The following is an 18045-nucleotide window of genomic DNA, read 5'->3' as shown; positions in this document are numbered from 1 at the left end:
GCCTGGAGCTTGCTTCAGATTCTTTGTCTCCCTCTCTCTGCTCCTCCCTTCCCCCTCTCAAAAATAAATAAACATTGGGGCACCTGGGTGGCTCAGTCGGTTAAGCTTCCGACTTCAGCTCAGGTCACAATCTCACGGTCCGCGAGTTTGAGCCCCGTGTCAGGCTCTGGGCTGATGGCTCAGAGCCTGGAGCCTGCTTCCAATTCTGTATCTCCCTCTCTCTCTGCCCCTCCCCATTCATGCTCTGTCTCTCTCTGTCTCAAAAATAAATAAACATTTAAAAAAAAAAATAAAATAATAAATAAATAAACATTAAAAATGCCTTTTTTCAGGGCACCTAGGTGGCTCAGTCAGTTATGCGTCTGACTACTGGTTTCGGCTCAGGTCATGATCTCTCAGTTCTTGAGAATGAGCCCGGTGTCGGGCTCTGTGCTGACAGTGCAAAGCTTCCTTGGGATTCCTTCTCTCCTCTCTCTGCCCCTCCTCCCATTTGTGCTCGCTTTCTCTCTCTCTCTCTCTCGCTTTCTCAAGATAAACAAACTTTAAAAATAATAATAATAATAAAAATGACATTTCAGAGGTTTAGGAGCCCAAGAAGAGCAATTCAATTGTGGAGCTGGCTTTCACCTTTTGTAGATATAAAACAGTAAGTTTCATTGATAAAGTTACAAAAGCTATATAAAAAGCCTTTTTTTAAAAGGCACTTTTAAAGCCACATACCGGCAGCCAGTAAATATTTAACCAACTCGAGGTGTCCCTCCTGTGAAGCTTCCATCAGAGGTGTGGAGCAGCCAAGTTCTATATCAGCCCCGGCCTTAATCAAGAAGTCTGCAACTTCAGAAAATCCTCCACAGCAAGCCAAAGTCAGAGCAGTTTCTTGGGTTTCTTCCGTCTGGGCATTTATATTTGCTCCTGAGAAAAGCATAAAAGTTTGTAAAACTAGCAGCAAAAGACTTATAATAAAGATATTGCTCTAGGGGCGCCTGGGTGGCTCAGTCATTAAGCGGCCGACTTCGGCTCAGGTCATGATCTCGCGGTCCGTGAGTTTGAGCCCCGCGTCGGGCTCTGTGCTGACAGCTCGGAGCCTGGAGCCTGTTTCTGATTCTGTGTCTCCCTCTCTCTGACCCTCCCCTGTTCATGCTCTGTCTCTCCCTGTCTCAAAAATAAATAAAACGTTAAAAAAAAAATTTTTTTAAGATATTGCTCTAAACAGCATTAATGATCTCTCCCAGCTTCTGGGATTCCTTTCAGGGCATGGAAAATTCACTTTATCATCAATGCAAAAAAATATGTTAATAGTAGTAAACTTGACTGATGACACAAAACATCCAAAGGAAATAGATCCTTTAATTAAAGAAATAAAACTACTTTACCTTGTGCTAAGAGTAGTGCCACCATCTCTTCGTGTCCTTCCCGAGCAGCTTCCATCAAGGGAGTGTATCCTTCATCATTAACCTCTTCAAGATTTGCTCCCCTTTCAATAAGTAGAGCTGCCAACTCAACGTGTCCTCCACAGGCAGCTAGCGTCAACGGAGACTCGAATGAATCTGCAGGCATGTTCACTTGAGCACCACTATCCAAAAGCAAACGTGCTACCTCAACATGTCCATCCTGCAGATTTTCAGAAGTAAAACAAGAAGAAACGTTTTTTGTTTGTTTGTTATTTTGAGATTTTAAAATTGGAAGAACAGAAGAGATTGAGAAAAGTCAGAAAGGAAGAAAAGGAGATGCACCTTAGATACATATATACTATTATTCCCAGCTGAGAAGTGAGCTGACTTTATCAAAAAATCCATTAAAATTACTTCACCTTACTTTTGAGCAAGCCCAAATATTGAAAAGAATCAGACTTGTGACATATATTTACAATTCTAAGTAATTTCAAATTTCCACATTCATTGAAGTTCAAAAAACTGTTAAATCCATAGTCAAGAGTAATACTACCTCAAACAATTATTGTTTATACAACTGCCAGGTAAAATATACCTATACCCTCAAACCTAGGTGTCATGTTGAAGCATAGAAACTTTGTTAGATCTGTTTAAAAAACAAAGACTTGGCAAAAACATAACAATAAATTCTATGAAGTCATTACCACTAGGGATTATGTCACCAAGGAAAACATGTGGTCTGATAGTAACCTATAATTTGCCTCAGCACTAGCTTGTTACAATGAGGCAAAGAATTTTACAAAGATAAAAAAATCAGTATCAATTCACTTGTAAGTAATATTACCATGGGTCCATCTGCACAGACAGTAACGCAATTAATAAGTCACTCTCATGGAGGGTATTCATTCTACCCCTCTATCACCATAAATATCCTTCTTTAGTTTCAAATTCTTTACTTCAAAATTTTATGTAGGCCTTAATTCTTATTGTGCCATATAAAGTCAAATGCTGTGTTGTTCTGTATTTCAAAAATGACCAAAATATTGCTAATGAAAGGCAAAGACTGAGTATAAAAACAAGGTTTTATAAGGTTAGGCAATTCTTTTATTAAAGAATTAATTAAAGAAACCTTAATTAGGTGTGCCTGAGTGGCTCAGTCAGTTAAGCATCCGACTTCGGCTCAGGTCATGATCACACGGTTTGGGAGTTCGAGCCCCATGTCAGGCTCTGGGCTGACAGCTCAGAGCCTGGAGCCTACTTCGGATTCTGTGTCTCCCTCTGTCTGCCCCTCCACTGCTTGCACTCTGGCTCTCTCATTGTCTCAAAAGTAAATAAACATTTAAAAAAATTTGTAAAATAATAAAAAATAAAAAATAAAGAAACCTTATTAAATGTTAGATTTCAGTATCCAACAAAAATTTCATTATATTCAACTAAATGACTAGCCCAGCTTTAACCACTGTTGACACAATGTCAAAAACAAATAACTTGGCATTAAAATTTCAGTTCTACTAAAACAAAAATAAAACTAAAATTCTATCTTTACTATTAAACACTAACCCTTCAAATATATGTAAAATCATACACGCGCGCACACACACACACACACACATATTTTTTTAATATGAAATTTATTGTCAAATTGGTTTCCATACAACACCCAGTGCTCATCCCAACAGGTGCCCTCCTCAGTGCCCATCACCCACTATATATATATATTTTTAAGGTAGGCTCCATGTCCTGCACAGAGCCCAACCAATGCTGGGATCAAATTCACTACTTTGATATCAGAATCTGAGCTGAGATCAAGAGTCAGACACTTAACTGACTAGGCCAACCAGGTGCCCCTAAAATAAAATGTATTTTAACCAAATTACTGCATTAAGTTATTTGGCATTTGAAATACATTTCTAATTTAAAAGAAAAAAGAATTTATGAGTATTCACAGATCAGGGAACTACTGTTGTGCATAGCTCCTCTAGCGCCTAATAGTTTTATGTGAATTTACTTCAATTTCTTCATTGACTCTGCTACTCTGCTGCCATATCTTGAGTACATATATTAAGAGAAAAATTACACTAAGCACTTTTTGCTTTAATAAACAATATTTATTTGCCAAAGGAAAATATAAGAAGTAAAAACAGAATAATCCAATCTCAAAGGTCTAATATCATTATTAGAATTTTTTTAAATTATAAGACTTTAGGGGCGCCTGGGTGGCTCAGTCGGTTGAATGGCCAACTTCAGCTCAGGTCATGATCTCGCAGTCCGTGAGTTCAAGCCCCGTGTCAGGCTCTGTGCTGACAGCTCGGAGCCTGGAGCCTGCTTTGGATTCTGTGTCTCCCTCTCTCTAGCCCTCCCCCGTTTGTGCTCTGTCTTTCAAAAATGAATAAATGTTTAAAAAATTTAAAAAAACATATAAGACTTATAGTCTTAACCATAGATCTGTAGCTGGTAATGCACTCACTCTCCTATAATAAACAACTGTAAAAATTGGGCAAAAGAGATAAAGCAACTGGAGGCATGAACTACACCCAGCCTAAGGCTAGGCACTAATAAAAGGCAGCGCATAAGTTGAACCCTACATTCACTACAGCTTTCTCTCTTTAGGCATCTCCCAAACCATGGTCTAAGGAAACTGAAAGCTAAACAAAGAGTGAAGATCTCTTTCAGCAAAGAAAACAAAGATGAGAATACAAGGCAGCCAAAACAGTTAGGACCTGGGGAGATGGGCAGGATACCTGAAGAAAAACAATACAGAGAAGAAGTCTCAAAAATCTATACAAAATTATCTTCAGAAACTTGGGCAACTCCTGAGTTGAACACACTGAGGATGATACTCCAGGATGCCTAGTAGAGATTGGGTGCTGAAAGGTTGGAGACTTTGGGAGTTCAGACTCAGGCAGAATAGAAAGATCTTGGTGAATATACAGGATGTCATTTGAGATGGTAGAGATCCATACTAAGGAGTACCCAAAGATCAAGGAGGAAGGAACCAGGAATTTAAGAGAAAAGATGAATTAGGGGCACCTGGGTGGCTGAGTTGGTTAAGTGTCCGACTTCAGCCAGGTCATGATCTCGCAGTTCACTAGTTCAAAGCCCCACATTGGGCTCTCTGATGTCAGCACAGAACTTGCTTTGGGTCCTCTGTCCCCCTCTCTCTGCCCCTCCCCTGCTTGCATATGCCCCCCCCCCCCCCAAAGATAAACGTTAAAAAAAAAAGAGTAAAGATGAATTTAAGCCTCAATATGATTAGAGTGATCCATTGGTAATTTAACTGCCTGCTAGAACAAAATTTAACAGTTTAAAAAGAATGACAGGATAGGGGTACTTGGGTGTCTCAGTCGGTTGAGCATCAAACTCATGGTTTCGGCTCAGGTCGTGATCTCATGGGTTTGTGAGATTGAGACCCACATCAGTCTCCATGCTAAGTGCAGAGCCTGCTTGAGATTTTCTCTCTCTCTCTCTTTCTGCCCCTCCCCGGCTTGCATGTGCACACGTGCAGTCTCTCAACATAAATTAACTCAAAAATATTGTTTTTTTTTAAAAGACAGGATAATCGGGGTGCCTGGGTGGCTCAGTCGGTTGGGCGGCCAACTTCGGCTCAGGTCATGATCTTGCGGTCTGTGAGTTTGAGCCCCGCGTCGGGCTCTGTGCTGACAGCTCAGAGCCTGAAGCCTGTTTCAGATTCTGTGTCTCCCTCTCTCTGACCCTCCCCCGTTCATGCTCTGTCTCTCTCTGTCTCAAAAATAAGTAAACGTTAAAAAAAAAATTTAAAAAAAAAAGGATAATCAAGATCCTTGAAAAGGAATAATCCACAGCATATGACTTACAGCTAAAAATACTAGACATATTAAAAGGCAAGAAAATATAATTGTCAAGATATAAAATAAACAGTAAAAATAGACCTAGAAGCAAATCAAATATAGATGATTTTTAAAAAGGGGCAATTAATGATATATTAAAGAAAATAAAGGGGAGACAATGAATAAAAAATAAATTGCAGGGGTGCCTGGATGACTCAGTTGGTTAAGTGTCCGGCTCTTGATTTCGGCTCAGGTCATGATCTCACACTTTTGTGAGTTTGAGCCCCACGTCAGGATCTGTGTTGGCAGCAGAAGCCTGCTTGGGATTCTCTCTCTCTTGCTCTCTCTCTGCCCCTTCCCCACTTGTGCTGTCTCTCTCAAAATAAACTTTAAAAAAAATAATAAATTTCAACAAAGAATCAGAATACAAGAACACCACATCAATAATAATATTATATTTTTAAGTAAGCTTTATATCCAGCACGGAGCTCAAAGCAGGGCTTGCACCCATGACCTTGAGATCAAGACCTGAGCTGAGATCATGAGTCTGACACTTAACCAACTGAGCCACCCAGGTGACCCTCATTAAATGTAAATGGTCTAAACAAACCAATTAAAATACTAAGACTGACAGAGTGGATTACAAAACATGACCTAAAAATACACTGTCTGCAAAAAAAATCACTTCAGCATAACAATATAGGCATATCAAACATATCAAAGATTGAAAGGAAAGGGCAAAAACATTTATCAATGGAAAACAAGAGTAGCTATAATAATATCAGGAGCCATATTAACAAAGAAGACCTCAGAACAAAGATTACCAGAGAAAAACTTCACATAATGATCAAAATGTCAATCATGAAAAAGACATAGCAATTCTGAAAATGTGTATGTACCAAACAACAGAGCTCCAGCATGTGAAAAAAAAGAACCAACTAAACAAAGCACACAAATCCATAAGTACAAGTACAGATGAAGATTATAACACACCTCTCTCAACAATTGTTTGAAAAACTAGACACAAAATCAGAAAAAAATGTAGAATTCTACCACCAATCAATAGGATCTAATTGACATTTATACAACACTCTACCCCTAACCAGCAAAATATACACTGTCCTCAAATGCACAGGGAATATATGTCCACATCTTTGCTATAAAGCAAACTTCAAAAATTTTAAAAAACTAAAATAATATAGAATGTACTTTCTGATCACAATGGAACCAAACTAGAAATCAGTAACAGAAAGATAACAGGAAAATCTTCAGATGTTTGGAAACTAAATACACATCAAAATAACCTATGAGTCACAGAGTAAGTCTCAAATGGAATAAAAAAAAAAAAATACATGTAACTGAATGAAAACAAAATACAACATATTAAAATTTATAAGACACAGCTAAAGTAGTGCTGAGAGGGAAACTTATACCTCAAAGTGCATAAAATTAGAAGAGCAGAAAAAAAACCATCATAACCTAAGCTCACATTTTATTTATTTATTTTTATATTTATTTTTTCTTAATATATGAAATTTATTGTCAAACTGGTTTCCGTACAACACCCAGTGCTCATCCCAAAAGGTGCCCTGTTCAATGCCTATCACCTACCCTTCCCTCCCTCCCACCCCCCCATCAACCTTCAGTTTGTTCTCAGTTTTTAAGAGTCTCCTATGCTTTGGCTCTCTCCCACTCTAACCTCATTTTTTTTCCCCCCTTCCCCTCCCCCATGGGTTTCTGTTAAGTTTCTCAGGATCCACATAACAGTGAAAACATATGGTATCTGTCTTTTTCTGTATGGCTTATTTCACTTAGCATCACACTCTCCAGTTGCATCCACGTAGCTACAAAGGGCCATATTTCATTCTTTCTCATTGCCACGTAGTACTCCATTGTGTATATAAACCAAAATTTCTTTATCCATTCATCAGTTGATGGACATTGAGGCTTTTTCCACAATTTGGCTATTGTTGAGAGTGCTGCTATAAACATTGGGGTGCAAGTGCCCCTATGCATCAGTACTCCTGTATCCCTTGGGTAAATTCCTAGCAGTGCTACTGCTGGGTCATAGGGTAGGTCTATTTTTAATTTTCTGAGGAACCTCCACACTGTTTTCCAGAGCGGCTGCACCAATTTGCATTCCCACCGACAGTGGAAGAGGGTTCCCGTTTCTCCACATCCTCTCCAGCATCTATAGTCTCCTGATTTGTTCATTTTGGCTGCTCTGACTGGCGTGAGGTGATATCTGAGTGTGGTTTTGATTTGTATTTCCCTGATGAGGAGTGACGTTGAGCATCTTTTCATGTGCCTGTTGGCCATCCGGATGTCTTCTTTAGAGAAGTGTCTAATCATGTTTTCTGCCCATTTCTTCACTGGATTATTTGTTTTTTTGGGTGTGGAGTTTGGTGAGCTCTTTATAGATTTTGAATACTAGCCCTTTGTCCGATATGTCATTTGCCAATATCTTTTCCCATTCCGTTGGTTGCCTTTTAGTTTTGTTGATTGTTTCCTTTGCTGTGCAGAAGCTTTTTATTTTGATGAGGTCTCAGTAGTTCATTTTTGCTTTTGTTTCCCTTGCCTCTGGAGACGTGGTGAGTAAGAAGTTGCTGTGGCCAAGATCAAAGAGGTTTTTGCCTGCTTTCTCCTCGAGGATTTTGATGGTCTTACAGTGAGGTCTTTCATCCATTTTCAGTTTATTCTTGTGTATGGTGTAAGAAAGTGGTCCAGCTTAATTCTTCTGCATGTCACTGTCCAGTTTTCTCAGCACCACTTGCTGAAGAGACTGTTTTTATTCCATTGGATATTCTTTCCTGCTTTGTCAAAGATTAGTTGGCCATACATTTGTGGGTCCATTTCTGGGTTCTCTATTCTGTTCCATTGATCTGAGTGTCTGTTCTTGTGCCAGTACTATACTGTCTTGATGATTACAGCTTTGTAGTATAGCTTGAAGTCTGGGATTGTGATGCCTCCTGGTTTGGTTTTCTTTTTCAAGATTGCTTTGGCTATTCGGGGTCTTTTCTAGTTCGAAACAAATTTTAGGATTATTTGTTCTAGCTCTGTGAAGAATGCTGGTGCTATTTTGATAGAATTGCATTGAATATGTAGATTGCTTTGGGTAGTATCGGCATTTTAACAACATTTGTTCTTCCTATCCAGGAACATGGAATCTTTTTCCATTTTTTTGTGTCTTCTTCAATTTCTTTCATAAGCTTTCTATAGTTTTCAGCATATAGATTTTTCACCTCTTTGGTTAGATTTATTCCTAGGTATTTTATGGTTTTTTGTGCAACTGTAAATGGGATTGATTCCTTGATTTCTCCTTCTGTTGCTTCGTTGTTGGTGTATAGGAATACAACTGATTTATGTGGGTTGATTTTATATCCTGCAACTTTGCTGAATTCATGAATCAATTCTAGCAGTTTTTTGGTGGAATCTTTTGGGTTTTCCATATAGAGTATCATGTCATCTGTGAAGAGTGAAAGTTTGACCTCCTCCTGGCCGATTTGGATGCCTTTTTGTTTCTTTGTGTTGTCTGATTGCAGAGGCTAAGATTTCCAATACTATGTTGAAGAAAAAGACAGGTTCTTCACAAATGGTGTTAGGGAAGGGGCACCTGAGTGGCTCGGTTGGTTGAGCGTCCAACTTCGGCTCAGGTCAAGATCTCGCGGTTTGTGGGTTTGAATCCCGCATCAGGCTCTGTGCTGACAGCTCACAGCCTGGAGCCTGCTTTGGATTTTGTGTCTCCCTCTCCCTCTGCACCCCCCCCCCCCACACTCTGTCTCTCTCTCCTTCAAAAATAAATAAACATTAAAAAAATTTTTTTTAAATCATGTTTGGAAAACTGGACAGTTATATGCAAAAGAATGAAATGGGACTACTTTCTCACACAATACATAAAAATAAATTTAAAGTTAATAAAAGACAAAAGACCTAAATGTGAGACATGAAATCATAAAAATCCTAGAAGAGAGAACAGGCAGTAGTTTCTGTGACATTGGCTATAGCAACATTTTTCTAGATATGTCTCTTGAGCCAACGGAAATGAAAGGAAAAATAAACTAATTGGGACTATCTCAAAATAAAAAGCATCTGTACAACAAAGGAAACAATCAAGACAACTAAAAGACAACCTACTGAATAGGAGAGGATATTTGCAAATTTCATATGCAATAAAGTGTTAGTATCAAAATATATAAAGAACGTTTACAATTGAACACTCAAAAAAACAAATAACCAAACTGAAAATGGGCACAAGACAAACAGATATTTCTCCAAAGATATACTGATGGCCAACAGACTCATGAAAAGGTGCTCAACATTACTGAAATGCAAATCAAAGCTACAAAGAGATATCACCTCACACCCGTCAGAATGGCTAACATCAACAACACAATAAACAGCAAGTGTTGGCAAGGATGTAGAGAAAAAGGACCCCTCATGCACTATTGGTGGGAAAGCAAACTGTGGCAAAGAGTATGTAGTTTCCTCAAAAAATTAAAAATAGAACTACCTCACGATTTGTACTACTGGATATTTATCCAAAGCATACAAAAACATTAATTCAAAAGGATATATGCGGGGCGCCTGGGTGGCGCAGTCGGTTAAGCGTCCGACTTCAGCCAGGTCACGATCTCGCGGTCTGTGAGTTCGAGCCCCGCGTCGGGCTCTGGGCTGATGGCTCGGAGCCTGGAGCCTGTTTCCGATTCTGTGTCTCCCTCTCTCTCTGCCCCTCCCCCGTTCATGCTCTGTCTCTCTCTGTCCCAAAAATAAATAAAAAACGTTGAAAAAAAAAAAATTAAAAAAAAAAAAAAAAAAAAAACAAAAGGATATATGCACTCTTGTTTTTATTGTAGCATTATTTACACTAACCAAATTATGGAAGTGGTCTAAGTGTCCATCAATAGATGAATGGACAAATAAATGGTACATATATACGATGGAATATTATTCAACCATAAAAAAGAATGAAATCTTGACATTTGCAACAACATAAATGGAGCTAGAGAATCCACTCATGTGAGGAATTTAAGAAACAAAACAAATGAACAAAGGGGGAAAAAAAGAGAGAGACAAACCAAGAAATAGACTCTTAACTGCAAAGAACAAACTGATGGTTACCAGAGGGGAAGAGGAGTGGGGAGAGCATGGGTGAAAAGGTGATGGGGATTAAAGAGTACACTCACCATGATACACACTAGTACACAACTGCTGAATTACTTTATTGTACACCCAAAACTAATCTAACGCTGTATGTTAAATATACTGGAATTAAAATAAAAATAAAAACTTAAAAAAATTTTTTAAAAATTACACAAACTAGAAATGAATTAAAGTAATTGAAAAAAGACTAAACTCAAAACTGGCAGAAGGAAGGAAATAATAAAGGTTAGAGCAGAATAAATGAGACAGAGAATAGAAAAAGAGAGAAAAGTCAAAGGGGGCACCTGGGTGGCTCAGTAGGTTGAATGTCTGACTTCAGTGCAGGTAATGATCTCACGGTTTGTGAGTATGAGCCCTGTGTTTGGCTCTGTGCTAACAGCTCAGAGCCTGGAGCCTGCTTCAGATTTTGTATCTCCCTCTCTCTCTGCCCCTCCCCTGCTTGTACTCAGTCTCTCTCTTTAATAAACATTAAAAAAAACAACAACAACAATCTAAAGGAACCCTGAAAACAATCTTGAAAAAGAAGAATAAAGCAGGAGGATTCACACTTCCTGATTTCAAAACATGTACAAACCTATAATAAATACAACATTTGGTATGGGAATAAAGACAGACACCTAGACAAAAGGAAGAAAGGAAAGAGTCCAGAAATAAACCCTTGCATATATGGCCAAATGACTTTTTGACAAGGATGTTAAGACCATTCAATTAGGAAAGGTCAGGTTTTTTTTAAACAAATGATGGTGGGAAAACTATACATCCACATGCAAAAGAATGAAGCTGGACCATTACCTGACAGCATACACAAAAATTAACTCAAAAGGGATCAAAAACCTACAACTATAAAACTCTTAAAAGAAAACATAGGACAAACCTTCATGACATGGGATTTGGCAATGATTTTTTGGATATAATACCAAAGGCATAGGCAGCAAGAGAAAAAATAAACAAATTGGATTTCATTAAACTAAAAACTTTTACATACAGGGGCATCTGGGTGGCTCAGTCATTTAAGTGTCTGACTCTTCATTTCAGCTCAGGTCAGGATCGCACAGTTCCTAGGATTGAGCCCTGCATCGGGCTCTGCACTGTCAGCAGAGTGTAATTGGGGTTCTCTCTCCCCCTCTCTGCCCCTTCCCCGCTGTCTCTCTCTCAAAATAAATAAATAAATAAACTTTAAAATAAATAAATAATAAAAACTTTTATATAAAAGGGAACTATTCAACAGAGTAAAAAGGCAACCAACAGAATAGGAGAAAATACTTGGGTATATTTTATAATGGGTTTAAGAGATTAATATCCAAAATGTATAAGGAAATTCTAAAACTCAAAAACAAAAAACAACCAACCTAATTCAAGAACAGGAAAAGGATCTGAATAGACATTTCAACAAAGAAGATACTCAAATGGCCAATAAGCACATGAAAAGACGATCTACATCACAATCATTAGGGAAATGCACATCAAAACCACAATGGGATACCACCTCACAACCATTAGGATGGCTGCTATTAAAAAAAACCCCAGAAAATAACAAGTGTTAGTGAGAATATGGAGAATTTGGAACCTCTGTACACTGTAGAAATATAAAACTGGTAAAACCGCTGTGGAAAACAGTAAGTGGTAATTCCTCAAAAAATTAAAAACAGAAATACCATATGATCAAGCAATACCACTCCTACGTATATACCCAAAAGAACTGAAAGCAGGGACTTGATCAGATACTTGTACAGGTATGTTCAAAGCAGTATTATACACAGTAACTAAAGCACGGAAGCAACCCAAGTGTCCACCATAGGATGAATGAATAAGCAAAATATGTTAATATACATAAAATTAAACATTATGCAACCTTAAAAAAGTAAGGAAATTCTGACACATGCTACAATTGGATAAATCTTGAGAAAAATATGCCAAGTGAAATAAGGCAGTCAAAAAAAGACAAATCCTGTAAGATTCCTCTTTTTTAAATTAATTAATTACAGTAAAACCTTGGATTTTGAGTAACTTGTTCTGCGAGTTGGTTCCACAAGAGAAGCAAACATTTCTAATCAATTTTAACTTGATAAACGAGCGATGTCTTGCAATATGAGTGGTACGTAATGCTGAACATCACATGATGAAACTGAGTCAATGGTTCTCCTTCTCCCTTTCTCGCTTGCTTGCTGCTGGATTGTGGGTGATCATCTCTCATGCTCAGATGCCTGGGCTCAAGCCACGGTATTTGGCAGAAAACAGTGATTTTTCAGAACACAAGAAAGTGCCCACAACTGGCACAAGTGTATTTTTTGTCACTTCAAAGCACCTATGGACAGTCCTTTGCTTTTCCATTCAAGAGGAAGTTTAGGAATGCTTTGCTTCATTCCAGGTCAGGCTGCCTGCAGATAGATATAGACCCTTTCCTGTGCTGTCTTATTGCCAGTTACATTAAATACAGCATACGACAAGAGTTTATTAATACTGTACTATAGTCAACAGCCATGGGAGCATATAAAATGGACCCCATGCAGCAACAGGTTGAAAAGAAAGGTGGTAAGAATAAAGAGGTGATTACAGTGGAAGTTAAGAAGGAAATCATCAAGAAGTACAAATGAGGTATGTGAGTGGCCGAGAATGCAAGATTTTATAAGTCTACATTTGCATCTCGTCTGGAGAGGAGGAGAAAAAGCAGAGGAATCCCTCACTTGAAATGAGATTAGGGAGCTGTATAAAATGTGGGAAACTGCAAAATTTTGTAGAAAAGTACCACCCATACAAGGCTGTAGCAGTGTGAGCGATGAATCTGTTTAATGACAATGCAAAGTCACATTTCCAGGAAATCCTCAAAATGAGGCAAAACCAAGTGTCATTGAGTAGGTTACTTGTTAAAGTTGCATGAAAAGAAAAAGATTCCACTGAGCAAATAGATAGCAGTGATTCCATTAGTGATAGTGAAAATCGTCCTACACAATAACCCTCCTCTCTCATCTCCCTCACACCAGCCACGAAATGTTTTCAAAGGGAAGTGCAGGTTAATTGGTTTATCTTTCTTTATATTTTGTATTTTATTTAATATTTTTATTATATTACAGTATTGCAATTATTTTTATGTGAATATTTTTCAGTTGTGGAACGAATCATCTGAGTTTCCCTTATTTCTTACAGGGAAATTTGCTTCGATATACAAGTGCTGTGGATTATAAGCATGATTCTGGAATGAATTATACTCACAAACCAAGGTTTTACTATAATTATGTTTATGATTACTCTTTCATTTTTTATTTTAGAGAGAGAGAAAGAGCAGGAGAGGGGCAGAGAGAGGGAGAGAGAATCTTAAGCAGGCTCCGTGCTCTATGCAGAGCCTGATGCAGGGTTAAATCTCACAACCCTGAGATCATGACGTGAGCCAAAATCAAGAGTCAGACACTTTAACCAATTGAGCCACCCAGGTGCCCTGTATGATTAGTCTTCAGCAAGATAATTAGAGTAGCCAAAATCATAGACAAAAAATAGAATGGTGATTGCTAGGGGCTAGGGAAAGCAGGGAATGGGAAATTGTTATTGAATGAGTACAGGATTTCACGTTTTTTTTTTAAACTTTTTTTTTTAACATTTATTTATTTTTGAGACAGACAGAGAGCATGAACAATGGAGGGTCAGAGAAAGAGGGAGACACAGAATCTGAAACAGACTCCAGGCTCCAAGCCGTCAGCACAGAGCCCAACGCAGGGCTCGAACCCACGGACTGCGAAATCATGACCTAAGCCGAAGTTGGATGCCCAACCAACCGAGCCACCCAGGCGCCCCAGGATTTCAGTCTTACAAGATGAAAAGAGTTATGAAGATGGACATTGGTGATAGTTACATAACATTATTAATGTATTTAATACCACTGAACTGTACACTTAACAAAAAGGCTACTATGGGGGAGGCAGCTGGCTGGCTCAGTTGTTAGAAATGCAATTCTTGATTTTGGGGTTGTGAGTTTGAGCCCCATGTTGGGTGTAGTGATTACTTAAAAATAAAATATTTATTTATTTATTTTTTATTTTATTTTATTTTATTTTATTTTATTTTATTTTATTTTATTTTTTTAAATATTTATTTATTTTAATAAAATCTTTTTTTTTTTTTTTAATAAAATCTTTTAAAAATGGCTAAGATGGTAAATTTTATGTTATGTGTCTTTTTAATTTTTTTAACGTTTATTCATTTTTGAGAGACAGAAAGAGAGCACAAGCAGGGGAGGAGCAGAGAGAAGGAGACACAGAATCTGAAGCAGGCTCCAGGCTCTGAGCTGTCAGCTCAGAGCCCAATGCAGGGCTCGAACTCACTGAATGCAAGATCATGACCTGAGCTGAAGTCGGTCGCCCAACCGACTGAGCCACCCAGGCGCCCCTGTTATGTGTCTTTTAACACACACACACACACACAAAAGGGGGTGGGGGGGGAGAAAATAAGTCTATCGGTGTGTTGGAAATGACAGAGCCAAGCCTGCCTTTTGTAGTGCTTCCTACATTGACAGATTTCCAATTAAAGTTAAACAAGTCTCCTCCAGCCATCCAAGATGCCAAAAGGAAAGAAGGTTACAGGGAGGAAGGTGGCTCTGGCCCCTGCTGCAATGAAGAAGCAGGAGGCCAAGAAGGTGGTCAATTCCATCTGAGAAAAGGTCCAAGAATTTTGGCATCAGACAGGATATCCAGCCCAAAAGGAACCTTACCTGCTTTGTCAAATGGCCCCACTACACCCACCTATAGTGGCAAAGGGCTATAAACTCTATAAACATTTAAAAGTGCCTCCCGAGGGCACCTGGATGGCTCATTTGGTTGAGCATCCAACTCTTGGTTTCGGCTCAGGTCATGATCTCAGAGTTTATGGGTTCAAGCCCGGCGTCAGGCTCCATACTGTGAGCATGAAGCCTGCTTGGGATTCTGCCCCTCTCTCTGCTTATCCCCTGCTCATGCACTCACACTCTCTAAAAATAAATAATAAATAAACTTTAAAAGTGCCTTCCGCACAAAAAATAAAAATAAAATAAAAGTGCCTCCCGCAATTAACCAGTTCACCCAGGCTCTATACCACCAAACAGCTACTCAACTGCTTAAGCTGGCCCATAAATACAGAACAGAGACAAAGCAAGAGAAGAAGGAGAGACTGTTGACCTGGTCTGAGAAGAAAGCTGCAGGGAAAGAGGATGTCCCCGCTAAGAGGCCACCTGTCCTTCAAGCTGGGGTTAATACTATCACCACCTCAATAGAAAATAAGAAGGTTCACTTGGTAGTAACTGCACATGATGTGGATCCCACTGAGCTGATTGATGTCCTGTGTCTTCAGATGGGGGTTCCCTACTGCTTTATCAAGGGGAAGGCCCAGATTGGGGTTTCTGGCCCATGGAAAGACCTGTACCACTGCTGACTTCACACAGCTTAACTTGGAAGACAAAGAAGCTCTGCCTAAGCTGGTGGAAACTATCAGGACCAATTACAATGACAGATATGATGAGATCCACTATCACTGGGGAAGCAACGTACGGGGTCCAAAGTCAGTGGTTTGCATTGCCAAATTGGAAAAAGGAAAGGCTAAATAACTGTCCACCAAACTGGGCTAAGTGTATGCTGTTGAATTTTCTGTACATAAAAGTAATAAAAAGTTCTCTTCTGGGGTACCTGGGTGGCTCAGTCGGTTAAGCATCCTACTTCAGCTCAGATCCTGATCTCACAGTTCCTGAGTTTGAGCCCCACATCGGGCTGTTGGCTGTTGGCGTTGAGCCCGCTTCAGATCCTCTGTCTGCCTCGCTCTCTGCCCCTCACCCACTCACACTCTATCTCTCTCTCAAAAATAAATAAACATTAAAAAAAGTTATCTTCCAAAACAAACAAAACAAAAACAAAGGTTAAACAAAACATTGTTTTTCAATAATGTTGTTTCAAGTGAGTGCAATTTAAAATTACCATGCAAGCCTCCATTAAGGCAGTGTGCATCTCATCTGTTTTGTGCTCTTGATCTGCACCAGCGTCAAGTAGAAATCGAACCATATCCAGATGGCCTTAAAGAAAAGAACACAAATTTTAAAATTGTATTTCTAAGGAACTGAGTATTAATTTAATACGTAAGAATTAAAATGAGGAATCATTTTCTTTCAGGTATCTATACAAAAGTTTATAAGAGAATTAATTTTTCATTCAATAAAGCAATGACACTTTTACAAAGCCAATCCAAACTAATAAGCAGGCTCTCGTCAAGGTATCTAGGTTTTAAAGATTGAATTAGTTCAAAGCACATAATTCAAGTTAAATAAAGCAATAATACTATTATATATTCTATTATAAACTACTTATCAAACTATCAAATCAAAACACTGAAATCAAATCAAATGCCAGGTAAAGTATGTTTGCATCATATTTTTCATAAAAACAGCATTAACATAATGACCATAAACTCACTGTGGAAATGAACAGGCATAGAATAATCCTTTCAAAATAATTTCAACCCTCTGGATACATTTAATATATAAAAAGCCTTAATAGTCAGCAAGAAAAAGACAAACACTCCAGTAGAAAAATGGATGAAGGACATGAAATGGTTATTAAAAAAGAAAAGCAAATGATTACTAAACTGAAAAAAAAAAAATTAAACCTTCCTATTAAACAAATGCAAATTAAAATGAGACACCATTTTCTATTATCAAAATGGCAAATATTAAAAAGAATGATAATACCCAGTGTTGGTGAGGGTGTAGGGTGGGATAAAGGGCACTCTCAAACACTGCTGGTGGGAGTGTAAATTGGTTCAACCTTTCTAGAAGGCAATTTGGCAATATGTATCAAAAGCCTTAAAAATGTCCATACCCTTTGACCCAGCAATTCCACTTCCAGGAATTTATCCTAAGGAAATAATCAGAGATTAGGCAAAGATGTCTACACAAGGATGTTATTACAGTGTTTTTAATAATAGTGAAAAACTGGGAACAATTCAAGTGTCCAACAATAGGCATTATGGTGCATCCATCTGAAGTATTTGCAAAGACTACGAGTTCCCTACCCAATACCCACTCTTTCAGTCTTCCTTAATAGTAGAACTCTGATTTTATCTGAGTGGCAAAATGCCTGACTAAAAGACTACATTTCCCAGCTTCCCTTGTTATGTGTAGCCAGTGTGATGTAAGTGGTAGCTATAAGGCAGAACTTCTATGAAGATTCCTTAAAGGTAGCTTACTAAATTGAAGGACACTCCCCATTTTGCCCTTACCCTTTCATCCTTCCTAGAATACGGATTGCTGGGGCTCTCGCTACCATTTTGGAGTGTAGGTAACTTTGAGGATAGAAACCACATACTAGAAAGGTAGAGCAGAAAAAAGAGAATTCTGAGATCTTGATAGCAGTGGAACTGCTGCTAAACTAGCTCTAGACAGCCTACCCTTGGACTTGATTTATGTAAAAAAGAAAAAGCCTCTCTTTTGTTCAAATAATTCTTAATTTAGGTTTCATGACATGTGCAGCCTAACCCACTCCTGAAATAGTGAAGTACTATGTGACCACCAAAAGCTGTGTTAGAAAAATATTTCTTGAGATGGGAAATGTTCATGACATATTGCTAAATAAAATAAGCACACTACAAAACAGTTAAGTTTGGTTGTATAGTTTAAAAATTATACATATGTTTATATATATATGCTTTAAAAACACACTGGAAGTAAATATACTAAAATA

At 38.3% G+C, this 18045-nt stretch overlaps 1 protein-coding gene and 1 pseudogene across 4 annotated transcripts in view; one reads left to right on the top strand and one right to left on the bottom strand.

Moving 5' to 3' along the window:
* ANKHD1 (ankyrin repeat and KH domain containing 1) overlaps positions 1–18045 on the bottom strand; it is a 131636-nt gene that overhangs the window by 72978 nt on the left and 40613 nt on the right. For all 4 annotated transcript variants that reach the window (XM_042937009.1, XM_042937025.1, XM_042937018.1 and 1 more), the window contains exons 7-9: positions 16288–16382; positions 1374–1611; positions 721–912 (exon numbers count right to left, since the gene is read on the bottom strand). In XM_042937009.1, coding sequence (XP_042792943.1) covers positions 721–912; positions 1374–1611; positions 16288–16382 — 525 coding nt within the window. The remainder of the gene's footprint in view (positions 1–720; positions 913–1373; positions 1612–16287; positions 16383–18045) is intronic.
* On the top strand, positions 14892–16034 carry LOC122218713 (annotated as a pseudogene).

The sequence above is a fragment of the Panthera leo genome, chromosome A1 (assembly GCF_018350215.1).
Source record: "Panthera leo isolate Ple1 chromosome A1, P.leo_Ple1_pat1.1, whole genome shotgun sequence".
NCBI classification, from domain to species: domain Eukaryota; kingdom Metazoa; phylum Chordata; class Mammalia; order Carnivora; family Felidae; genus Panthera; species Panthera leo.
This window is presented reverse-complemented; position numbering and strand designations above follow the sequence as displayed.